Raw genomic sequence first — 27,105 nt, forward strand, 5'->3', positions numbered from 1 at the left:
GTGAGAGAGTGGTTTACAAAGCCTTGACCATATGGCCACCAGACCAGTGAACAGAAGAATATTAATTAAAAATAATCAACACCAACTGACTGCCTGATTCACATCTGGATCATGCATTGAACTGCAATGTGCAATCTGAGGCCTCAGTTCTGATATTTAAAGCACCTGCTCAGGATAACCTGGTCCAACACGGCCCCGCCTGCTCTGAATGACCTTGCCCCACACAGACCCCTCTCCCACCTGCCAAGAAAAGAGCAGCCACCAATGATAGTCTCCCCCTCACTGCCATGGATGAGCCCCACTCCTGCCCACCACAGAGAGACCCACCCTCACAGATAGCCCCACTGCCTGGCAGATAGTCCTACCTCTGCCTGGCATAGATTGCCCCAACTCCACCTGCCATGGATAATCCCACTTGTTACACAATAGTCCTGTTCATCACAAATCCCATTCCCCCACCCCACCACCCCACCTTTGGATGCCCAACTCCATCTATCATGGATAGCTCTGCTAACCACTAATGGTCCTGCCCACTACAGCACCACCCCCACCACAGGTAGACAGCATACCAACACATCCTCCGTATGTTGCTCCCACCCAATACCGTTCTTCCTTCTCACCACCATCGTCTTCACTCACCAAACTAGATTGTCCTCCCTCCCCGGCCCTGTGCCACCTCTAACTGGCCCATCTTGACCTGCTCTCCGCACCACCAGCCTCCCAATAACTGTTGCCCAGAGTTCTGCAGATGGATTTTCCATTCATGCTGCCTTTCTAGGTATAGTCTGAATGATGGGGGGATTAAAACACAAATAATGATTCTGTCTAAATTCTTTGTTTCTCTGAAGGATGGAAATGTTCAGTGCAAGGAGGTCACCTGTCTAGACCTTACCTGTTTAGACCAATACAAGCCAGCTGGAGAATGCTGCCCCATCTGTCGGCCAGGTAACATCAAATAACATAGTGGTGTATAGGTAACTGTAGACACCCTGTCATTTGTGTCCGGGTAGCTGGAGAATTTCATTTCCATAATTAAATTCTGGAAATAAAAAGCTGGAATCAGTAATTGGTGCTGCACAATTCTCAAAATGCAGACAAACCTATCTCATTCAATGATGTGCTGAAAGGAAGGAAATTTGTAATTTTACTTGGACTTTGCTGTTTGTGAACCTAGACCCACTGCAGTAACCTTAACTCTCCTCTGAAATATCCAAAGAGTTTATTACATTCACTATAAAAACATACAATTAACAATAAAATGCATGGACCCAATAGAAAGCTAGGTAATGGATTCAGAAACAATAAAGGTGGACTGACTCAGTCCACCCAGCAAAGCCCTGCTGACTAGCAACTCAGGATGTGGCAAAATGTGGAGAACTGACTCCAGCTCAGTCAAGCCAATGGGCTTTTATAGTCATTGAAACGGAATTGTCTGGGCCCCTTGCCCCAACCCAGAAACCCTCCTGTCCTCCCCCCAGCTCCCCCCCCCACCCCCACACACACACCCCTGGAGCCCAAGTACTCTCCTCTCCACAGGAATGATCCCACCCTCCCCCATTCCCACAGGGACCTGCCTGCCCTGTCCTTTCCCAGGGAACGTCAATCCTCGCCCCAGCCCCCAGGACCCCCGCAGGTCCCATTTGGAATCAGTTAGGGATATTTCAGTCAAGATGCATGGAGCCATTGCCACCTTATCACCTGATGGCTGTGGTCTAGAGTTGTTCCTGCCTGCAACACTGGAGCAAGTCATCAAAAGTTCCAGTCAGGGCTTGTGAGAAAGTGGGGACAGGATGTCCTGTGCATGTAACTGCTTCCCAATTCTCTGTGGCCTCAGCTCTGTTCGTGGATTTAGTGATGGAGAAGATCACTGCTCCTGTACAGTCTGAAAAAGGATTGGGACTTCCACAGGGCAATCTCAAAGGAAACAAACCCTCCTACAGCTGCAGCGTATGACACATGGTCAACATGAGCAACCCACACTGCAGCAAAGTGCTTCAGCTGTAATGCAGGAGAAGGTGGAAGGTTTTCGAGGTTGGCATTTACCAGCCAAGCTGAGTTAACAAAGGAGAAGGGTAACCTTTCCCAAGGATGCAGCTGTGTTTATACAAAGAAACCAAAAGAGGAATTTGGTGCTGAAGACTGCGTTGGACTGCATCACTCCCTCATCCACGGGGCTGCTCATGTCTTTGTATGTAAGGGTAGTTCTGGCAGAGAATACTCCTGCAAAGAAACAAGAACACCTGCCCAGCTGAATATTGTTACTGTCATTGCCACTTTTGTCATAGGCCCAGGCAATACTGCAATTCTGCCGTCTATCATACCAAGAGTCAAAAACATTCTTGATAATAGCTGCAAAGTCTCCTTGATCCAGAAAAAGTGATGCAGAAACTCAGGCTTCAGAAGAAAACAAAATGCTTGATGCTCAATACCTTCCACTGGACTGGCCCCATGTTCAATGTGAGAGTTAGTTTGATTGTCTCATCCCCTCATATTTCCTCATCCTTCATGGTAACTGACACTTTATCCATTCCACCCTTGAACATATCTCAAAGTTCTCTCAGTTGGCCTAAGCATGAGTAAAATTCAGACCATCTAGCTAACTTCGAGCTATCAGTCATCAACTCCTTAAGAGTCATTGCGTTCATTGTGGATATCCTCGATGCACATAATCTTCTCGATTTGGAGATCACCACAAGTAACCACTGCCCCAAATGCCACTCTCAGTCCATTAAGATGGTATGCAGTCAGTTCGACCCAACCAACATTTGTGGCAGAAGTCCTCACTTATCCCTTCATGGTTGTCAAATTGGACTGAAACCAATTAGGACATTGACCATTGGCCAAGTATACAATCTCATTCAAAATTTCTGGACCATCCAATCCTGGGCATCAGGGCCAGAAATCCCTAACTAAATGTTGGACCAGAAAGCCTTGGACATCTTGAATTCAACTACTTTGCTGGGATGATGATTTTCCATTGCACCTCTTGAACACATGGAGTTCCTGAATGATAAGTCTCTACCCACTGTGGAAACATTCTACCACCAGAGGTGTTTCCAGTGAGCTACTATCCAGTGTAGGCATATTTTGCGATGCTCCTGTAATCGGGTTTGGCATAGCTATCTACCTTAACATGGAAAGGAACTCCAGCAATGTGGATGCAGCTTCATATGATGACTAAATATGAGTAGTGCTTGGGTGACCACATTTTTCAAGACTCAAACTCATGGGTATCCTGATCTACCACCGTCATCTCCAAACTCAGAATTTTTCTTCATGGCATCCACCCCTGTATAAATTCAGCAACGGTGGCATAATTCAAAAATCAGTTAACTCACAACCTTTGCCACAAGCTGCGTAGGAGAAGGTCTCAAACATTTGGAAAACACCTAGTGACATCATGTCCCAGAAAATTTAATCCCGTGGATGATGCAACAGAGGACTTATGGCTTCCAAACTTTGCTACCATCATGAATGGTCATTTGATCCAAACCCCTTGACACAACTAAAAAGCCTGTGCCCCTCAACCCAGCTTCTCGAACACCACAGAATCAACTCAGGGTGTACCCTGAAAGTGGGCCAGCTTCAGTGAGGATTCAGCACAGACATGAAATGCCTTGGAAGCCTTAACCCTTCTCATTATCAGCAACAACTGTGGTATGATGCTATAATTGAAAGGACTGTCACAGAAGTGTGATAGCAGTATTAAATACAATTTATGAGGTTTTAAGTTGTTTCTTGCAACTGGTTCACAGCAGGTATATTTCTGCCTGTATCCTCTGCCTGAAGCTGCCTGGAATTTAACCTGGACAAGTGTGAAGTCCACTCATTTTGGGAAGTTAAGCCAGGGAAGAACATACACCATGAATGATAGGGCCCTGGGGAGAGACCCAGAGGTACAAGTACACAATTCCCTGAAAGTGTGACACAGGTAGACAGGGTGGTGAAGAAAGCATATGCTGCACTTGCTTTCATCAGCCAAGGCAATGAATATAAGAATTGGGATATCATATTACAGTTATACAAAACATTAATTAGGCTGCACTTGAAGTAATATGTGCAGTTCTGGTTCCCACACTGCAGGAAAGATGTGATTACACGAGAGAGGGTACAGAAAAGATTCACAAGGATGTTGCCTGGACTGGAGGGCTTCAGTTATAAGGGGATACTGGATAGGCTGGGTGTGTTTTCCCTGGAGTGAAGGAGACTGAGAGGTGACGTGATAGAGGAACATAAGGTTATGAGAGGCATAGATGGGGTAGATAACAACAGTCTGTTTCTGATGGTAGAGGTGTCCAAAACTAGAAGGCATAGGTTTATGGTGAGAGGGAGGAAGTTTAAAGGGAACCTAAGGGGTAAATTTTTCACACACCAGGTAGTTGGTATCTGGAATGTTGCCCGAGGAGGTGGTGAAGACAGGAATAGGAACAACATTTAAGAGGCATCTGGGCAGGTACCTGAATGAGCAAAGCATTGAGGCATATGGAATTAATTCAGGCAAGTGGGATTAGTATAGCTAAGCATGATGGTTAGTATATACACGGTGGACCAAAGGGCCTTTTCTATGTTGTACAACACTATGACTCCAACCTTGGTCGGAATCTCCAGGAAGGAGCCTTAATTTTGGTCATGGATAGTATCTCCCTACAAGAACTTTGGCTGCTCAGTCGTTTAGGAGTTGTATTGCAGAAGAGTCAGTAAAATGAAAGGGAATCTCACTGAAGCTTATAAAGTTCAGACACTGCTATACAGACTGAATGCAGGTAAGATGTTTCCCCACTATTCTCAATGCTGTTGGAAACTCTTCAGTAACACTGCTCCTAACACAGTTGGAATCTCTCCTGTAATGATGCTCCAAACACTGTTGGATGCTCTCCAGTAAAGATGCTCCTGATACCGCTTAAAACCTCCATAACACTGCTCCCAACGCTGTTAGAAACTCTTCAGTACACTGATTTCAACACTATTAGGAAGACTCCAGCAACATGGATAACGATGCTATTGGAAACAAAATAAAAATGGAATGCTGGAAACACTCAGCCGATCAGGCAGCATCTGTGGAAAAAGAAACAGGGTTAATGTTTCAGTTCAATAGTATAGGGGACAGTGTGGCTGGAAAGTTTCCAACAGTGTTGGCAACAGTGTTGTTGGAGAGTTTCCAATGGTGATGACAGCAGTGTTGTTGGAGAGTTTCCACCAGTGTTGGCAACAGTGTTGTTGGAGAATTTCCGCCAGTGTTGACAGCAGTGTTGTTGGAGAGTTTCCACCAGTGTTGGCAGCAGTGTTGTCGGAGAGTTTCCACCAGTGTTGACAGCAGTGTTGTCGGAGAGTTTTCACTAGTGTTGACAGCAGTGTTAGTGTAGAGCCAAGAGTTCAAAGGCCAGTACAGAAACCACAAAGAAAGATGTTGGCAATCCAATAATGAAAAGGTGAGACATCGAAATATAGGAACAGTGGTAGGCTGATTGGCACTCGCTCAGTCTGTCTAAGTCCCCTTAAAGTTGCCTTGCATCCTCCTCACCTCAATCATCCAATTTAATGTTAATGGTAAACTTCAAAATATTACGTCGGGTTTTCAGCAACTAAAGAATGCTCTCTACTTGCTGTATCCCTGTGGTCTTTATCATGGATCCATTGTCCAAGGAAACTTTGATATAATTAAGGTATGGTCTTACTTGAATTAAGAAATATGACACAGGCAACTTTAAGCAGCTGTCAGATTTTGTTTCAATTCTGTGTATGCACAATGGTGTTGAATATTGTGTGTCGGTGCCACATAACAATAAGAATGGAAGGAAGAAACCTCTATATAGGAAAAAAACATTCATAATGAAGTACTTGGTTTCCACTCCCACACTGGTAATATCTGCAACTTGCACATGCATGTGCGCGTGCGCGCGTACACACACACACACACACACACACACACACACACACACATATATATATATCGTGTGGAGTCTTTCTGTGGCTGTGCTTCGTTTCTCAGTTTGGTTGGTTAGGGTTGATGGGGACCATCTCTCCACTCATCCAGATCCTGTCCAATCTAGGATCAGAATGGAGAAGGAACTCGGGCTAATTATTCTTATTTCTAATGCCGGCTGTTGAAGTAGGCAATGTCCCCGGAGTTAGACCATTTAATCAAAGATGGAAGGCCCCATCTAATGGGTATAATGGCATTATAGGTGCACTTGGTGATGGTCTGTTTGGAGCAAAATGTTTGATTTTATCTTGAAATGTCTACCATAATGCAAGGAAGACTACTGCCCTACTGTTATACCACGTAACCTCAAATGCCGCCTTTGCTAAGTATGAGTGGAGCACTGCAGAACCCACAGCAGTATGACATTAATGGAAGACACATCAGGGTAGCACCACCAGAGCATGTGCCCAGTGCAACACTGCCAGAGCACCACCCAGTGTGACACCACCAGGGTACACTGCCAGTGCAGCATTGCCAGGGTATGTGCCCAATGCAGCACTGACAAAATGCATACCAGGGCAATTCCCAGGGAAGCAGTGCACCGTTTGTCAGGGAGTGCTGTATGCGGACTTCTGTATGATGGTTTAAGCTGAAGCCTATCTAGTCTCATGTGAAGACCTAAAAGTTCCCATAAGCACCATCTTGAAGAGTATGAGAAAATGGCCAATTCTTCAATAAAGAGTTTAAATCAAATGATGTATCTGATTATTTCCATTGCTATTGTTTCGAGGTTACAATAGTGATTACTCTTCAGAACTACTTAGACATAAAGTGTTTCTGATGTCCAGAGGCAAAAGTTAATACAGCCATGGTTTTCTACCATTTGCCATTCATGGATCCCCAAAAATTTTCAAATAGAAAAGCAAAATGCTTTGGAAATCTCTTGTCTGTAATGTGAATATTAGATTGCAGTGGAGGTAAATGACATTTTGCCATCTAATTATCTGTCTATTTATCCAAGAAGACCTTTCAACAAGTGTGTTAAAGCTTTTAGCTGCTTAATTGGAGATGCTGGGGTCTGAAACCTCATGTACACACACACTCCACACACAGCCACATCCCTCCTAAAAAGTCACTTGGCAATTAGCAACATTGCTGATTACCTGTGATCACCACAGCAGAAAACATTTCACTTCACTGCTGCTGGGGATCACAGCACCAGTATGAGGCCACAAGTTCATTGCCCAGCTTTGCCAAGTGATTTTAAACAAATTGTAAGAACATTCTTAATGGTTCTCTTACCTGAAACAACTGGGCAAAAATTCATCTGGATAGAAATCTCATATTCAGCAGTGTTTACAACTCACTGGAAGGGACCATAGGACTTTAGAGGCTTCCCAATTCCACCCTTCTGGCTGGTATTAACCAAGACAATGCTAAAATATGCAGCATGGACCTGGGGCTGTCTGTAACAAAACGTCAACTGTTTATTTCTCTCCATAGATGCTGCCTGACTTGCTGAGTTCCTCCAGCATTTTGTGTGTGTTGCTCCAGATTCCAGCGTCTGCAGAATCTCTTGTGTCTTGTTCCCTCTGTACTTCTTTCTCCCTTCTTTGAGCTCAGCTGTTACACAACTTGAAAGGTTTTTTTAAGGCCTTTATTCCAGAAAATTTATTTCCTCATCCATCTGCCAGCCTGATGACAAATACAGTTCAAAGGACCTGAATGATGAGCTAAACGGCTATAGTAGAATACAGCATGTGTCAGCCCAGCTCCCAGGCATTGCCTCCCATGTTCCTCTCTCAGACTCCGAACATCAAGGCCCGCATTAGGGCACCAACTTCCAGGTCAGTTGTGAACTGAAGAGTTTGAGTTAATTTGAAGCCAAATAAATTGAATTGCTCTGGATTCAGTTTCAGTTTGGCACCCTGTCATTTATCTCCGTGGCAGACACGGTAGTGTAGCGGTTAGCGTAACGCTTTACAGCACCAGCAGCCTGGGTTCAATTTCTGCCACTGTCTGTAAGGAGTTTGTACTTTCTCCCCGTGTCTGTGTGGGTTTCCTCCAGGTGCTCCGGTTTCCTTCCACATTCCAAAGGCATACGGGTTAGGAAGTTGTGGGCATGCTATTGTTGGTGCCAGAAGTGTGGCGACACTTGCAGGCTGCCCCCAGAACACTACGCAAAAAGACGTATTTCACTGTGTGTTTTGATGTATATGTGACTAATAAGGATATCTTGATTCATGGATGCAATAGTAGTCTAGTTGGTTGACATATAGTCACAGGGAATTGAAAACCACTGGGTTACAGAAATGTACATTTTCCTTTAACATTCTCTCAAACATTTCCCAACAGATAGCAGCATGAGTTAGGTACTGAGTAAAGTTCCCTCTGCATTGTCGAATTAGTCCTGTGGAGGTGCAGCAGGGGTGAGATAATTTGTCTGGGATATTTGTGACCAACTCCGTTACCTTTTGTTCAGGTTGTGAATATGAAGGGAAGCAGTATATAAATGGAGACGTTTTCTCATCGATTACCAATCCCTGCATGAACTGTTCATGTGTGGTAAGTCCACTATTGTTAAAAGTTGAAGAGTAATGACATGTGCTTCTTGATGATTCACTGAAAGAGCCAAGGTTTCCTGCCCTGGGTCAATTGAAGCTGCATTGTTTGAGGCACATTTAGAGTATGGTTGTGTGACCCTTGGATCTCTGAGTGGAATTTGAGTGCTTCTCTGTAAATTCCTAGTTTATTTCAATATAGCTGTCTTATTATCAGAGCTTTCTTTTAATTTCTGTTGTTTGTTTGTCATAGAACAGCTTGGTGAGATGTGCTCCTCTGCAGTGTCAGCCTCTGTTGTGTTCTCATCCAGTCCAGGAATCTGGTCAGTGCTGCCCCAGCTGTCCAGGTGAGAGGAAATCAGGCATCCAGTCACTCAGGATCAGCAATGCACCCAGTTAACTAACACACAGGCATCCTGTCACTGAGGATCAGGATGTGCCCAGTTAACTGACACACAGGCATCATGTCACTGAGGATCAGGATGTGCCCAGTTAACTGACACATGGGCATCCTGTCACTGAGGATCAGGATGTGCCCCAGTTAACTGACACACAGGCATCCAGTCACTGAGGATGAGGAATGTGCCCAGTTAACTAACACACAGGCATCCTGTCACTGAGGATCAGGATGTGCCCAGTTAACTGACACACAGGTATCCAGTCACTGAGGATGAGGAATGTGCCCAGTTAACTGACACACAGGCATCCAGTCACTGAGGATGGGGATGTGCCCAGTTAACTGACACACAGGCATCCAGTCACTGTGGATGAGGGATGTGCCCAGTTAACTGACACACAGGCATCCAGTCACTGAGGATCAGGATGTTCCCAGTTAACTAACACACAGGCATCCAGTCACTGAGGATGGGGATGTGCCCAGTTAACTGACACACAGGCATCCTGTCACTGAGGATGGGGATGTGCCCCAGTTAACTGACACAGAGAAAAATCAACAACAACAAGCCCAACATTAATGTCTCAACACTATGAGACAATAATAAAATAATGGCAGGAAAATTATAACAGAGATGTTCACCAATTCAAGTAAATACTGAGAACAGTTCGACAACATTTCAACTATGTGTACACTGCCTTAAACAGCAAACCTCACTCTGCTAGTTGCACCAATCTCCAGTCCCTAAAACACACTTTCCTTCAAACTCTAGTCCTTATTTCACATTTGATTCCAATCTTTAATCCTCTTCATGCACTCTTCCCCCAGTCTTTAATCCCCAAACAGCACTCTTCCTGGTCTCTGAACCCCTTCCTGCACTCTCTCCCAGGTTAATCTCCTTCCCGGTTCTTTCTTCCCCCATCTGATCTCCATCTTGGAGTCCCCCATCTGCACTTCCCCTAGTCTTCACTTGTCATCCTGCAATCCCCCACAGTCTCTTCCTATCCAAAATCTCCATCCCACACTCTCCTTCAGTCTCAAATCCCCATCCTGCACTCTTGCCCATTTTCTAATTCCCATTCTGCATTCGGCCCCAGTCTTGAATCGCAGTCCTGCACTCTCCCCAGTCTCTAATTCCAGTAACATACTTTCTTCATCCACCATCAGTGTTAAGATTAGGACTCTTCTACAGTCCATTCTGTTGCCTAGCCTCAAACTAAGATACTCCTGAGCCCCTCTCCAACCTTGTCCAACTGCTATTCCCTCTACAACCTTTTAAGACTTAGAATTGTTGCCATTGAGTCAACACATGACTATCTTTATCCCCACTAGTATTTTTGATGTGTGGTATGATTCTCCTGTTGGGCCCTTTCTTGAGTTTTCCAGTAAAACTGAATATGCCAATTCTGCAGGCCACTAAGGGGCAGCTATTGATCCTTCCATGTGATCTTTGCCAAGTGATTGAATTTCTTGTTGCTTCTCCCAGGCTGTGAGCTGGACAGAGTCATTTTGGATCATGGCCAGACATTCACATCACTGGATGGCTGCCGAACGTGTTCTTGTGTGGTGAGTAATAGCAAGCTTTCAGCTTCTTGTATATCAAAGTTCACACCAAACCAGAAATCTGCCATCTGGCCTGTCTCGTTTCTAACGGCAGCTCATTGCCTCAAACCGTCTTTGGAAATTGGGTCCTGTTCATAGCCTTGACGCCCTCAAATTGGACATGATCACCTGGAGCAGAAACAGCTTCCCCTTCACACGGCTGCAGAGCTTACAATCAGCTGCTACTCAGAGTTCCATTCACTTTTCCCATTAACTGTAACTGCACTGTGTAATGAATTGACCTGTACAATCAGTATGCAAGACAAGTTTTTCACTGTACCTCAGTACAAGTGATAATAATAAACCAATACCAATTTAAGTGGGCAGTGAAATAACCAAGAAGGATTGGCCTCCCAATCCTAGCAGAGTTGACACTTGTGCCCACACAATAATTGGTAGGACCACCACTGTGATTTCAAGTTTTGGAATTACAAATATATTCAGATAACTGGACACTTGGATGGACTAACACGTATGCATACACGCAGACAGCACCAGTCTCAACGACAGTTGGGAATGGGCAAATGAATGCTGACCTTATCAACCTGTCCAAAGCTTGTGGATTAAATTTAAAAGAATACGTGGATATGTACACACAAGCATGTGTTCACATTTGCACATGTGCAGGAAAGGGTGTCCATCCCAGCAGAGATCCTATTCAGTGACAAGGAGCAGGGATTTGGATTGATTCATTGCACTTCCTAACCTGGGCTCTGCCAGTGGAACATCCCATCTCCTTGGAAGTAATATATGGTGCTGAGACTTAGTTCTGCAGAGCTGTCCTATCACCACCACCAAACCCCTGCCCGGCTACAACCTCCTGCTGCATCAGAGAATGTGGACCAACAGAGCTGGCAGTGAACTGAAGCTGGAGCAGAAGAATGACCAGAGCTGTTGGAAATGTTGAGCAGTTATTTAACAGAGCACAGAGAGGCCAAGGGAGAAACTGCTGCCTGAAACGCTGCATTAGGATGTGGCAAAGGAGCAGCCAAGGTTTTGAGAGTGGGGCAAGCTCAGTAACTTGATCCTCATGGTTCTCACATGTCGAGCAGCTCTGCTCCTGGAAGGTTTCCAGCAGACTCGCAGTTAACCCTTGAGGCAAGGACTGGCATGTCTGTTGAAAGTCTCTTTTGGGATTAATAGTTTTCAGATTGCTTACTTGTGCAAGCTGCTCGTTCACACATTGGAGTGTGAAACACGACTGAAATAGAGCATGCATTGTCAGATCAGTGCCAGTCAATGAGCTAGCTTATTGGTTGCTAAGTTGCTCTGTTGGCCCCCTCTAGCTATCTCACTATCTCTCAGCCCCACTTCAAGAGAACTTGGTGAGCAAGTAGATCTGATGTTGACCCCAGGCTGTTGTTGCTTCTCCTGCACGATAGAGCACTGGAAAATGGTGGTGGTAATGCTGCTGAGCTGCTGCTGAGGAGATGTCAAAGGGCTGTGGGAAAGTTATTGATAGAGTGAGATTGCTCTGGAAGGATGAGGGTGGGGAGATGTTGGGGGATAGATTCAGAGGCAAGGTTGCAGGAGTCGTTGGGTGGGATGGTTTCAGAGGGTAGGTCACAGGAAATGTTTGGGGGCAGGAGGTTCAGTCGGCAGGTGGGAGGAGATGTTGGGTAGATTCAGAAGGGAAGTGGCAGGAAATGTTGGATTGAGGGAGGGTGTTTGTAAGGAAGCTCATTGATGTGGGAGCAGCCTGCGAGAGCTTTGGTCCACTGGTGCTTTTAATGAGCTGATGTTGTGAAGGCAGTTAATGAGGGAGAGAATATTGAACCAGGCAGATTTCTGCTTCACCTGCTCTGCATAAAGAGCCATTGCTGCCCGCTCCCAAACTGATGAATGTTTGGAACAAAAGGCGATGAGCAGAGAGACCGGACCAGGGTCAAGAGGTCAGGGGGTTGAGACTGGGAATAAGGCTGAGCAAGGAACATGTGGGAATCTGGGACAAGAGCCAAGTTTGAAGTGGCTGAGTTGAGTGTTAACCAGCGATGGTCAGAGTAGGTTTTGATCAGAGTGGGTGGCTTGGTGGTTGGTTTTGGGGTAAATTTAAGGTCCAGAATGGGGTCAGAATTTGGGGGTAAAGGTATGTGCTGGAGTAGGGTGGGACTCGAGGGTGAGTGGTAGTGTCAGGTTAGGGTTAGGAGGAGGAGTTCAGAGTGGGCATGAGACCAGCCTTCAGTGTGGGCTTGGGGTAAAAGTCAGTCTAGGTGGGGTGCGAGTGGGGATAAAGGTGGAGTGAAATGCAGAACCCGGCTCCCGTTTCCTTTCTCTTTCCAGGGCAAGTCATGGGAGACGTTGGGTTGAGGAAGGGTGTTTGGAGGGCATCTCACTAATGTGGAGCAACACACAATCTGCTGGAAGAATGTCAAGCAGGGTCGGTAGCGTGAAAGGAATTGTCAACAGATTGTTGCTCCAGATTCCAGCATCTGCAGTCTCTTGTGTCTCCCTCACTAATTTGGAAGCTGTCAGTGAGAGCTTGGAGGAGACTTTGTCACACTTCCAGAGGTGACAGGAAAATGCCGGCCATCGCAGAAGGGTTCCAGTGTGCAGCATTTCATTGTTGAAGGGGGAGAGGTATATCGGGGAGGATCAACAAGGAAATTGGGAGAAGGAAGATCAGGGGCAGGAGGATTGCAGAGGAAATCGGCAAGAGGGTAAGTAAAGAGAGACATTGGGAGAAGGAAGATGATCACAGCATCTTGAATATTGGATGTGGATTCCCTGGGGATTGTAAAGGTGAGGGGGTAGAATTACAATGAGAGTCAGTACTCAGTGAGGTAGAGAAAGTAATAAAGGGTCTGCTTAAATTTCTACTCTTCATTACTTTCATTAATGGAATTTTGTGCAAAAGCTTTCAATCCTGAGAAATAGAACACTCCCAGTACAGATTTAGATACAGAATAAACCCTCCTGTATACCATCCTAATGCTAGCCTGTGAGGCTTAACACAATCTAATTGTGAAAGTACAAAGTTTAACAATTAGCTTTTGATACAAGGAGTCATAGAGTTATACAGTATGGGAATAGGCCCTTTGGATCAACTCGTCCATGCCGATCAAGGTACCTTCGTGAGTTAGTCCGATTTGTCTGTATTTGGCCCATATTCCTCTAAACCTTTTCTCTCCATGTATCTGTCCAAATGTCTTTTAAATGTTGGAATTGTACCCACCTCTACCAGTTGCTCTGGCAGCTTCTTCCATATATTTAGACTACTGTGTCCAGTTCTGGTCACCTCATTATAGGAAGGATGTGGAGGTGTTGGAAAGGATGCAGAGGAGATTTACCAGGATGCTGCCTGGATTAGAGAGTATGGATTATGAGGAGAGACTAAAGGAGCTAGGGCTTTACTCATTGGAGAGAAGGAGAATGAGGGGAGACATGATAGAGGTGTACAAAATATTAAGAGGAATAGATAGAGTAGACAGCCAGTGTCTCTTTCCCAGGGCACTGATGCTCAATACAAGAGGGCATGGGGGGGGGGGGGGGGGGGGGGGAGTTCAAGGGAGACGTCAGTGGGAGGTTTTTCACCCAGAGAGTGGTTGGTGCATGGAATGCGCTGCCTGGGGTGGTGGTGGAGGCTGATACGTTGGTGAAGTTCAAGAGGTTGTTAGATAAGCATATGGAGGAATTTAAGATAGAGGGATATGTGGGAGGAAGGGGTTAGATAGTCTTAGGAGTGGTTTGAAGGTCGGCACAACATGGTGGGCCGAAGGGCCTGTATTGTGCTGTATTGTTCTATGGTTCTATACCCACCACCCTCTGTGTGGAAAAACTTGCCTCTCAGGTCCCCTTTAAATCTTTACCCTCTCACCTTACATCTATGCCCTCTAGTTTTAGATACCCCTACTCTGGGGGGGAAACAGACTGTGACAATCCATCTTATCTGTGCCCCTTAAGGTTACTCCTCGGCTTCCTTCTCTGTAGGAAAAACAGTTCCAGCCGATCCACTCCCTCCTCATAACAACCCTGCGGAGCCGGCAACATCCTCGTGAATCTTTTCTGCACACTCTCCAGCCTAATCACATCCTTCCTGTAGTATGGTGTCCAGAAATGCTCACAATATTCAAGGTGCAGTCTCACCAATGTCTTGTACAACTGTAACATAACATCCCAACTCTTGTGTCAGTGCCCCATCCGATGAAGGCAAGCATGCCATATCCTTTCTTCATCATCTTGTCTACCTGTGTTACTGCTTTCAGAGAACTATGTACCCCTCGGTGTCTCTGTTCTCCAGCACACCCCAGAGCTCTGTATTCACTGTCTATGTCCTGACCTGGTTTAACTTCCCAAAATGCACAACTTCACACTTGTCCAAGTTAAATTCTATCTGCCATTCCTTGGCCCACTTTCCCAGATGATCTAGATCCTATTGTAACCTTAGACAACCTTCTTCACTGTCCACCCCAGCACCAGTTTTGGTGTCATTGGGGAACTTGCTAACCATGCCACCTACATTCTTAAACAAATCATTAATGTATATGACAAATAGATATACTCCAGTATGGCATCAAGATCTTTCACTGCTTTGTTCCAGACTCGTGATGCTTGTTTCAACAGAAACCCACTGTTACGCCTTTGTTGCATTGTTTTTTGAGGCAAACTTTAAGTGAAGATTTCCTGAGATATTGATTTGCTGTTCGAAGTTATTTCAACTGAATGTCTGTTCCCTCTTTTGTTTTAAAAATAAGCCCCTTGCAATACCAGCTTCTTGTGTGGCATTTGCAGTAAACTTACTGCTGCCCATGGCTGAGCAATTGCGCCCCCTGGAGTCACATCGAGAAGTTGTGATCAATTGTAATCCTGGCTTTGTGCTAATTCACTGATTTCTGCTGGGAAATGATGGCAGAGGCAGCTAAAATATACTGGGCTACTGGGGAAACGGAATATTGCCTCCCCCTCCCCCCCCCCCCATGTACACACACATGCCTGCACACAACATCACACTACATTGGAAACATGACTCTGTCAAGTATGAAATGTTTAACATGGTGCATCAATGAATAAACCACAACATGTAATGTTGAATATTAACAACTCGTATCACTCAACTGAATAAAATAACTGCCTTAGGAAAATATACATTTAACATTGCACGAACATTACAACAAACTGCCATCCAAATAGCCTCAAGCACATATCTAAGAATACCTTTGGTGATTCTTATAGTCAAAATAAAGCGATTGGCCTTCACAATACAGTTCTGATTCTTTTCCAGTCATTCCTGAAACACCAAACATCTGCTAAACCTATATTATAAAATGTCTTTCATATAACCATCACACCTGTTATAATGCTACCCTCATATAATTGTATGATCAAAGTGTTGAAAACTACAACATATAACATCTCATGAAAATGTGATTTGTGTTTTTAAATGATTAGTTCTTATAAGCTTTGAGAGAGGAAAAATCTTGTACAAATCAAATAAGTTATTGAACCACTAACCTGCCACCAGAGATGAGAATCAGATGCCTCTGAGAATATATGTCCTCTTTCAGAGTTTGTAACTGGCAGAGTCAGGAAAAGTCAAAGAACAATGTAAACGTTAAGGACAGTTGACTGTACATTGCATTAAATGTATAACAATTTTGCAGATTTGTCTGGTGTATTCTGTACAAAGAACTTAAATTATATGAGTTCATCAGGAAAGTTCTGTTCCATGTAATAGGATGTGAACTGGCAGCAGTGTAATTTCCTTTGTCAGTGATGTTGTGACAGGTTTTGTTCAAGCAGTACTCTAAAGTGAATGTTCAGCATCCAATAAATGGCAATCCAACATAAAAAGACTTCAATGCAAAACTTTAGGTTTCCCTAAGGTAAGGGAAACCATTCATCTGCAAACCATTTTTGGTTTTGGGTACAAGTCAGATCACTGATAATTTTGTGGAACAGTCTTGTACATCTCTTTATACCATTTTCAGATTTCCGGAACAGATTTCACAGGGAAATCAGAAATGATTTAAGTGATTATTGGAAATGAACAGATGCATTCAGTTAAATTCACTCTTCAATAGCTGCAAACTGACCATTTTTAACTATAAAAGCGATGATGTCCCAAATTGTCCTGTAACAGCAGTTTCCTATTGTCTCATTTGAAAGGAACCATCTTCCAGTGATGTGACTGACATCCTGTCTCTTAACCTGTCTTCTTGAGCTTGTTGAATTGTGGTGCAATTTTGACAAAGGCTTTCATAGAATCCAGTGCAACTGCTCCAGCTTGTGTCTGACAGACTTTTGATGGTCAGGAATTACTGGCTATAATTATTACTGAAAGCATATTTCCAGCAATATGCGGATGCTAAGCAGAAGGCAAACAGAGGCTAGAGAAACCAGAAGGTATTAATAACTATCAAATAACTGTTGTTAATATTGTGAACTCCCAGTAAATGTAAAGAATGGGAAGCATGGGGAATGTAGCAAATGAGTAGCACTAGTGATTTTAGATGTGACTATAGATCATCATATAACCTTGGCATATGATTGTCCATATCCGAACTCAGGTTGTTCACCATTGCAAGTTAGCAATCAGCGAAATCTGAACCTGTATGATTCTTTAATGGCTCAAATCCAATAAATCATTCTACAGCTTCCCATCTGAAATAATAAATCGGAATATGAGAGTTAGCTGATGAACCCGAGATAAATCTGATGCTGAATCCCACAATCACTGAAGAATATTTAACTTCTTACAGTTCTGCTGCTATTGCTTTTTTCAACTTTCTGCCCTTTTTTCACAAATACCTGATGACTGAACATAGCCTTATGACCAACAAATTTAGTGGTTTAATAACCAAAATCCTCATAGTTTCTGTTATTTTGTGGCCCTAACAATTCATCATGCCAATGGAATGCAATTTCACATTCACTTGATTTGAAAACTGCCACAATGTGGTCAAGGACTTCCCTCCAGTCATGACGTTCTGATTGAAATTGCCATCTTAGACATCCAGTTCTTGTATCTGTTACAATTGCATGCTGTTTCCATGCCAGCAATCAGTTCCGATGTTCCAGGCTTTCCTCAGATTCTGATAGGTGTTAAGGGTTTTTTCCAGGCACTGAATACTTTGAAAAGAATATTTGGAAGAAGTTTGCAGGGAAGGCAATAGATATTTCTAATAGATGGTAAGTAAATAAAGCAGTTCTGCATTAGCACCATTGAACAGCCATCAAGAAGCAGAAAATTCTTTTGTGCTTTTACTTTGATAGGTGGCTGAACCTGTAGCAATCTATGAAGTTCTGGAACTGCCAATGGTATTGCTGTACACTGCAGGATTGCTGTTAAACAGTCCTGCTTCAATCGCTTTTCTTTCACCTGCACAACTTAGTACCCAATCATCTATTTCCACTACTCATAGTCTTGTGCCTCATGTTGAAGGTCGATGTCATCAGAAGCACCATCTGCCAAACCCCTGCCATAATACTTGCAGTCTTGTTTGGTTTCTTTCTTGGTTCTCTCACTGAAGTAATGAACAACTCACAACTTTTGAAGAAGTGAAGCATCTTCATCTTCCTTTGATTGTATGACCTTTCCCTTTGCGCACCCCTTTATGTAAAACCAATATATAACGGATTTTTTTACACAAGTAATATTATAATTTGTATCATTATGAGTACGAGCCATTAATCAACTAAGAATAGTTGAGCTTCCCAAAGATTAAAATACAGGAGAAATTAGGCTAGGTAAATTTGAGAAAGTGCAGTTGTCTAAATGGTTTGCATGGTAACACTCTTACCACAGCCCCTGCCATGGACATTCAATAACTTCACAATGTTTACTTCAAACCCTTCCCCACCTGCTCCATTGTGTACCTTTGCCAGAACTGAACCTGGATGTTGTTCTACTTGGTTTTCTCCACTGTGCTAAAGCTGGCAACCTGTCGGGTGGTCCAGGACCTGTCAGTGTACGTGACCAGGTGGAAGCCCAGGGTGTAAAACCACACATACAGCAGTTCCAGTGTCCGTTCCTCCTTCAAGTTCTTCCCAGCTAGAGCTGCATTCTCCTATGAAGCCCCTGATTAGCAGCAGCTCTAGCCCTACAGCCCCAACCATTAATAACAGGAGCTGTACCCATTCAATCCAAGCATCAATCTCCCCCTGAATGATAGCAGTCATATTGGAGGAGTAAACTGCAGCCACCGTGTTTAGCTGAATACATGTGAGTGTCTGTCTGCAGCTGTGTGCTTCCACATACTGTACGTGTCTGTGCAGTACATGGGTGTGCTTCTTCTGTGTACAGGTGTGCAGTGAAACGCTTGTTGTTGGCAGGTGCAAAGTGATACTGCTATTGAATGTTCTTTCTACAATCTTCCTTCAGTAAGGAATTGGTGACTTCAGGAGATGTACGGAGAGAACTTCAAAAACAGAACAAATTGTTCTTTTTGTTTTTACAGGAAGGGCAGGTTGTATGTGAAGAGAAACACTGTGAGGCTACCTGCAGGAATCCAGTCCCACCCCCATATGGAACGTGCTGTCCCCTCTGCGTTGGTGAGAGCCTTTTACAGGAGTTTGGTAACCTACCTTAAACATACCTCCTCACAATCATTCATTCAATTTGCTACGCACATTCATGCTCTTTCTAACGTACACACACTCTGACAGTCTCATTCATTCACTGTCACGTAGTGATCCATGCACACTGACACACACATATATGTGCTTTCTCTCACCACACACTACATTTTATACTCACATTTCCACGCTTGCAATCACAAATGCTGTCTCTTACGTGCAGTCAAAATCCTGTCCTCTCTCTCCATCTGTCCCAGCAACAGTACCTGGGATAAGAGAGCAGAGATTAGACATGAAAGCTCCCATCATTTCTACAGAAATGCAGCCAATTCAGTTCCTGAGCCAATCAGGGACTTTTTCTGAGTCATTCTGCATCTGGAACACACTGAAAGGAGAAAATCCTCCTCTGATACCTCCAGTGAATAAAGAAATGTCCCCAGTTTCCATCTAGTTCACTTAGATGCAATCCTTCCACCCCCATTCCCTCACTGTCACTGACACCCTCACTCCCTCGCACCCGTCAAGGGTTCCAAAGCTGTTACCATTCACACCTTTTCCTCACTCTCTGTCCCTCCAGGATCATGCCCCTGGGTCCCAGCATTTGGGTCTATCACATTCAGGTCCCTGCCCTCTGGTGTACATCTTCCAAGGAATGCTGGGAAAACTGTACTACCTGGTTCTACTTGCTAATCAATGACATAAATCTTAGCTTTACTATTCCTTAAGTTGCTGTTTCACTGTTATTAATTTTGGAAGATTTCAGGTATTTATAAATCCTGCCGTTAACATCAGCATACCTGTCTGTCTGTCACTTTGCAGATTGTTCTATCAATGGACAGATACACCTGGATGGAGAGAAGGTGCCCAGTGGGGATCCATGTACAGATTGTAGCTGTCGGGTAAGATGTCTCCTTATTTAAAAAAAACTATCTCTCTGAAATCCTGTCATTTCTCAAGTTGTTCTTATTGGGTTCTTTGTCTACTTCATATGAAGGACACTCTCAGTTTGAAATCTAATACACGCGTAATAAGGGTTGGATGCAGAATACAACTCCTCTTACACTGTCTCATCAAACACTGCCAGAAATGGTTTAGCTTGGATTAGATTTAGAAGACAGCTCGCTATACATTCACCCATCAAACACTCCCAGAACTGGTACAATATGAATTTAGATTAGAATACAAATCCCTCTACTATTTCTCATCAAACACTTGTGATAACATGATATGTTGTGGGGGTGATGAGCAGCCGTTGGTGGTTCAGAGTCATTGGGTTCTCTAACATCGAGATGTTTCCTGTTTTTCCACAGGCTGGAGATGTTCACTGTGTGCCTGTGTCTTGTCAGCCTGTGATTTGCAGGGACCCCATCCAGGAACCAGGGGAATGCTGTCCCAGGTGCTCGGCTTAATACACTCTCTGCACTGATGGGGAAGGTCTCGGGGTTTCAGATCAAAAGAGACGGCTCAGTTCCACCCCCCGGGGGCCTCAGCACGCGCCTGCCTCTGGGGGCTCAGTACGAACCCAGTGAACAACTGGTCTGATGCATCAAGGTGTCTCGCTTTGGCAGACAGGTAGCCCACAATGCATCAAAACCCTTGGGGTTGACACAGACTTTGAAAATTCATTTCCAGACTTCCCGATCCCTCCTTTTAAACACTTAGCAGCCCTCAAATCCCAGAAAGCATATTGAGCTTATCTTTACGTGTAAAGCATGAAGCGTTTGCCACAGCAAGAGGTGCGTGACTCATTTGATGGATTGGATATGCCTGCTGGTAGGGCAGAGACTTCTGACATGGCTCTCTTAACTGGTAGGTGTGGGGAATGTGAGTACGAGTCTCAGACTTTCTCTGACGGACAGACCTTCGTACCTCGATCAAAACCCTGCCTGATCTGCCGTTGTGAGGTGAGTGTGGAACACCATTGCTAAATGATATTGTCAGCTCGCCCAGACCCCACATAAAACACACGATTCATGGGTAAATATCAGAGAAGGCACCACCGGTGTACCTCAGGTCTCCTCCCTTCCCCACCTGCAAGCTAGTGAAGCAGAGTTAAACCATGATGTTCCCCATCCAACATGGCCTGAATGCACATGTGTCTAGTTTCTGCTCTCTCTCCTCCACTCCTCTCTGACTTTGGCACAAGATCCAGAGAAATGTTACTTGTTGCTGAAGCCTGAGTGGCAATGATTGACTGTCCTTCTGTAAGTTTTGTCATCTTAGTTCATGAAATATGGGCACTGGTAACAAGGTGAATTTGTTGTGTATCCCTGCTGGTGATTCACTGCAGTCCACATAAAGAAGCTGCTCCACACTGAATAATGGATTGCTAGACCATTTCAGAGGGCTGTTGGCTTGAAGTCACGTGTAACCTAGACTGGGTGATGACTGCAGATTTCCTTCCATGAAAGACATCGGTGAACCAGATGGATTTTCACAACAATCTTTTAGTTTCTTGGTCACCATGATGGAAACTAACTTCTAATATCAGATCCTTTGATTAAATAATCAAATTTAAATTTCCCAGTAACTATGTTGGAATCGGAACTTCTGTGTCTGAATCATTGTTAATGTCAATACAGATAACATAATAACTATCCCACCTATTACCCACCATCATAACTTGTTAGATACAATGTCAACATTCTGCTGGTCATCTCAATTGGGAATGTTTGGGGAGGGTGTTGGTCATTCATCTAATCTCTGTTGACTTTCTGATAATTGATTTAACACTTTGGTTATAATGGGGAAGTGGATAGGGATTTCTTGCTCCGCCTCACAACTTCAGTTGGTGAGATACCTCTAGGATTCGTGATTTCATTAACCTCTTTCTTGATAGGCTGGTAAAATATCATGTGACCGAATGACCCAGAATTGTCCACCTGTTCGATGTAGTCATCCGGCCAATCTGGTGGGACAGTGCTGCCCATCATGTGACAGTGAGTAAATGTGCCATCTTAAGAATTTCCTGCTAGAGCACCTATTCAGATTCACAGAGACAAACCAAATATGCCTACTGATGGAAATGCACACACACAGCCTACTAAGAGGATGCTAATACATCCACCCGATTGTGGGATAGCTTGACGGGTGGGTTTGAGGGATCTGACGAAAAGGTGAACATTAGTTTTTTTTAACTTCAGTTTTTGAATGTGTTGCTACAATATGATGTTTAGAGCTGGTTAGAATAATGAAACATTTTACAATTGATAGAATTTTCATTAGATTCTCCCTTCTAGTGCCACCATTCTGTAGGGCTAATTTGTTTTATGGTATGTTAGTTCTGTAGTTTATGCACATACAGACTTTCTGTGCTAGATTGGAATGATTGGGTTGTTTCTCTGTGTCCTTGGGTGGGTAAACTAGACCATTCACAGTTATTGTCACTGGTCGTTAGGTTGCTTCACTCAGCACTTAGGGGTGTTTTCCTACACCAAAGAAACAAGTTGTAGGTGCAGCCATTCCACTCATTTGTAAATGACGTTTTCAGCATGTTTAGGTATTTACTCTGTTAACATCCTACATTGTGGGCTGTTGTCAAAGGGATTTCAAACTATATATAAGATGTTATTACACAAAGTGAGCATGAGAGAATAAAAAGCATTGTTAGGAACACTTTCTGACTTCCGGAAGGTTGAATGAATACACAACCAAGTTAGCAAAATAAGGAGCCTGGTGCAGTAGGTCAAATCCTCACCTGTGAGTCAGCAGGTCCTGGGTTCAAGTCCTGTTTCCTAAATTTTACAAAATCTAGGTTGATACGTTCAAGTTATAGATGAGGGAGCAGGGGTGTTTTTTTCATTACATGTGTTAGATCAGGATCCAGTTTATTATCATTGACATACGTCGTGAAATTTGTTGTTTTGCGGCAGCAGGACAGTGCAAGACATAAAGACATAAAAATTACTGTGTTACAAAAATAAATAAATAGTGCAAAAGAGGAACAGTGATTGCATCAATGTTTTGGGCCCAGGATAGATCCTCTGAGATGTCGAGGTCCAGGAACTTGAAGCTGCTCACCGTTTCCACTGTTGATCCCTCTGTGAACACGGGTGTGTGTTCTCCTGACTTCCCCTTCTTGAAGTCCACAATCAAAGCTCCTCTGGGTGAATACTATTTAAAACGAGTCTGGGAAGGTTGTCCCAATGTCCTTGTCAAATATCATCCCTCTACCAACAGCACTAAACAGATTATAGCGGGTCATTATCAGCTCGCTTTTTGGAGCTTGCATACTAATGCACTAAAATTTTAGTCTCAAGCAGTTTGGGAGAGTCTGAAACCACCACAGAAATGCAAGTTTCTATTTCTGAATCAAGTTTGATGTTGAGGGCTGTGCAGGAGAAGCATGATGTTTTGAGGTTAGATTAAATGCCTGTAATGATTGTGAGTGCACGGAGCACTGTCGATGTCTAATCATAATAAATTGATCTGGTATAGTCCTTGACTTGAGCTCCAGGAGTGTATTCACCCACCTCCTGAAGGTGTAAGGATGCTGTGACAACTTATGATCTATTCCAATAAGTCAGTTTGCAACTCTGTACAGTCTTTGGGCCCATGTCAATGACCTCAGCATCAGCCAGATGAATCCCTACTAAACACAGACAATGCTGGAAATACTCAGTAATTCTGACAGCATCTGTGGAAAGAGTACCAGAGTTATTGTTTCAGGTCAAAGTCCCTTCGTTAGAACTGAAAAAGAGAGAAAACGAGTTAGTGTTAAGTTCCAGAGAAAGTGAGGAGAGATGGATGGGACAAAGAGAATATTTATGATAGTGTGAGGTCAGGGTTGCCATGGAGATAGGTTGTAAATGGGTTAATGGAGCAGTTAGAGCGTGATAATACAATCAACGAAATGTAATGGGTTGCAAATTGTGGGGCCATGGAGCATACTCAGGGAGTCACACTGTGCCAATGGAAGGAGAAAAACTGAGCCAATATACTAAATGGACGACCTACAACAGTTTATGGCTTACGGCTTATGGCCAGTTCTGATACAGAGAGAGAATGCAAGTTGCCTGAAATTGAAGAATTTGACATGGAGTCTGAAGGCTGCACTGTGTCCTGGTGGAAGAGGAGGTGCTGCTCTTTGAGTCTGTGCTGAACCTCACTATAATGGTGCAGGGGGCACAGACAGATTTGTCTGTGGCACTTTCATTCTCCACTCACTCCCACTCTCTCTGTTAGCACACCTGACCTGCTGGGCATGTCATATAGCCCTGTTGTTTGCAACACGTTAGAGTTCTTTGTCTGTATTATTAGCCATAACCCATTTGACCGGCAGACCCATACAAATTATCCTCACAGCAACCTTGGCTTCACTCAATTGCAGATATTCCCTTTGTCCTACGCATCCCTCCTCACCTTCTCTACAATTAATACTAACTTGTTTTCTCTCTTTCCCCAGTTGTGACAACCAGTTTTCATTCTGAAACGTCAACTCTTCCACTAATGCTGATGACCTGTTGAGTGTTTCTAACGTTTTCTGCTTTCATTTCCAATTTCCAGCATCTGCAATATTTTTATTTTATTATACAATTGAATCCCCACTCCAGACTCAAGTGAGTGGAGAATATGTTAAAGATGAGACAAGAATATTTAGTGCAAAACTACTCGAAATATTGTTGCTGATCTAAGATAACATTCCATAATCATTTGTACTTTTTCCCTTGTGCAGTGTGTGAGTACGAGAGTGCGCTCATTAGCAATGGTCAGACATTCCAGCCACCATTTGCTGGGCCCTGCATTCAGTGTACCTGTACAGTGAGTATATGATCTCAAGCGATGACTGTTTGCATTTAAAAAAGAATGTCTGGGTTGGGGTTTGGAGTATGTGGGAAGTTTACAAAACCTTTCAGGGATAAGTATGTAATTTCTCTTCCCTACAGACTGGGATGTGTTAATGTTCTTTGCCTTGACTTGGAGTGATACTCTATTGTAGGGCCAGTGCTGTGGGAAAGGTAGAATATTACAGGCTACAGAATCAGTGAGCAGTCATAAGGACAGTACTCTGGCAATGGCACATTGTCCTTGGGCAAGGTGTAGGATAACTACAGTGTCCCGAGGCAGTGCTGCAGGCTCGGTGCTGCAGGGTTGGTGCCCAGCTTTGGGATCAGTGCAGCAGGATCGGCCCCAGTTGCTAGGTCAGTGCCACAGGGTTGATGATCGAGTGCAGGGATAGTGGTCTGGAAGCAGTGTCATCGGGACAGTGGTGTAGGAGTAGCACGCAATCACAGGGCAGGGTGAGAAAGTGGTTCAAAAAATACATACATTGAGGCAGAGCATACAGAAGTAAGTCATGATGAACCTTCACAATGTGTGAGAGCATTAGAAATAGAAGCAGGAGTAGGGCACCCAGACCCTTGTGTCTGTTCCACCTTTCAACAAGATCCTGACCAATCTCCAGCCTCCCATCTGCCTCCATATCCTTTGGTACCTCTCATATCTAAAAATCTATTGATCCTTTTCTAAAATATACTCAGCAACTCAGCCTCTACAGCCCTCCTGGGGAGTGGATTCCAAATTTTGAATGAACCTCTGGAGAAGAATTATCATCACATCTCTGACCTGAATAGCTGAACTCTAATTTTGAAATTGTGATCTTTGGTTCTGGACACTCCAGCCAAAGGAAACCTCATCCCTCCATCCACCTTGCAAAACCCTGGATGTCTGTACATTTCCGTGATGGCATCTCTCACACTTCTGAATATAGAAGAGTATAAGCCCCATCTGCTTCACCTCTATTCATACAATGCCCCGCCAGTGATCATTCTCGTAAACCGTCACTGCATTCCCTCTACTGCAACTATTTCCTTTGGTGGATAGGAAGACCAGACGTACACAATATCCAGGACTCCAATATAAATGGAGCAAGACATGTATCTCCACCCTTGTACCAAATTCCTCTTATAGTAACCTACCATCTGCCTTAATTGCTTGTTATTCCTGCTTATTTACTTTCAATGATTCATGTGCAAGAACACCAACAACTTCTAAACTCTCGCCATTTAAGGACTACTCCGCACCAATATTTTTCTCTCATGGATGACTTTACAATTTTCCACATTATATTCCATCTGCCACATGTTTGTCCATTCAATCAACCCACTTATATCGCCCCAGAACCTTCCTACATCCTTCCAACAGCCCTCACTGCCACACAATTCTGTATCATCAGCAAATATGGATATATTTTACACTATGATGCTGGAGGAACTCAGCAGGCCAGGCAGCATCCGTGGAGAAAAGCATGTGGTCAACGTTTCAGGTCAGGACCACCTGCTTTTGTCCACAGACACTGCCTGGCCTGCGGAGTTCCTCCAGCATCACAGTGTTTTTCATCTAGATTCCAGCATCTGCAGTCCTTTGTTTCTCATGGATATATTTTACTATATTTTAGCCCCTCATTCAAATCATTATTGTGGATTGTGAACAGCTAAGATTCGGCTACAAGTGGAATAAGTGTCCAGATGTAAAGGCTTTACAGAGGATTCACCAACATGGTTCTGGAGGTGGATAGGCTGGAGAAGTTGAGATTGTTTTCCTTGAAAGAGAGGAGGCTGCAAGGGAATCTGATACATTTATTTGAAATCATGAAGGATACAAACAAATTAGATAGAGGTTGTTCTGACTGGCAGAGGGGTCGAGAAGTATTGTATGTAGAGTGAAAGTGATTGGAAAAAGAAGCAAAATTGACATGAAAACTTTTTTTAGGGACAGGTGATTGGAGCCTGGAATGCATTCAATTATAGCTGGATAAATATCCAAAAGAAAAGGATTTGCAGGGTTATGGGGAGAGGAATGCCAGTGGGTATTAGCTGGATTGTCCTTCCTTAGAGCTGGTACAGACTCCGTGGGCCAAATGGCTCCAATGCTGTAACCAGTCTGTGATTCTGTCATTCACAGAGACAATGCTGAAGCAGTGGCTCACTATCACAGGGCAGGTTTAGAGGATGGTTTTATAACTGGCAAGGGAATAAAGCTTTAGCAAACAAATCTCAGACCATGTGAGAGGAACAAAGGACTGCAGATGCTGGAATCTAGATGAAAAACACTATGATGCTGGAGGAACTCAGCAGGCCAGGCAGCATCCGTGGAGAAAAGCAGGCGGTCAATGT

The 27,105-nt window shown here is 43.9% G+C and overlaps 1 protein-coding gene across 1 annotated transcript in view; it reads left to right on the top strand.

Annotated features, from left to right (window-relative positions):
- Positions 1 to 27,105, top strand: part of kcp (kielin cysteine rich BMP regulator) — a 106,724-nt gene that overhangs the window by 35,637 nt on the left and 43,982 nt on the right. Inside the window, 10 exon segments of the mRNA XM_052034140.1 lie at positions 849 to 945; positions 8,406 to 8,488; positions 8,738 to 8,831; positions 10,365 to 10,444; positions 18,874 to 18,967; positions 19,811 to 19,890; positions 20,302 to 20,387; positions 20,805 to 20,895; positions 21,831 to 21,930; positions 24,666 to 24,751. Coding sequence (XP_051890100.1) covers positions 849 to 945; positions 8,406 to 8,488; positions 8,738 to 8,831; positions 10,365 to 10,444; positions 18,874 to 18,967; positions 19,811 to 19,890; positions 20,302 to 20,387; positions 20,805 to 20,895; positions 21,831 to 21,930; positions 24,666 to 24,751 — 891 coding nt within the window.

Source organism: Pristis pectinata, chromosome 19 (assembly GCF_009764475.1).
Source record: "Pristis pectinata isolate sPriPec2 chromosome 19, sPriPec2.1.pri, whole genome shotgun sequence".
NCBI classification, from domain to species: Eukaryota; Metazoa; Chordata; class Chondrichthyes; order Rhinopristiformes; family Pristidae; genus Pristis; species Pristis pectinata.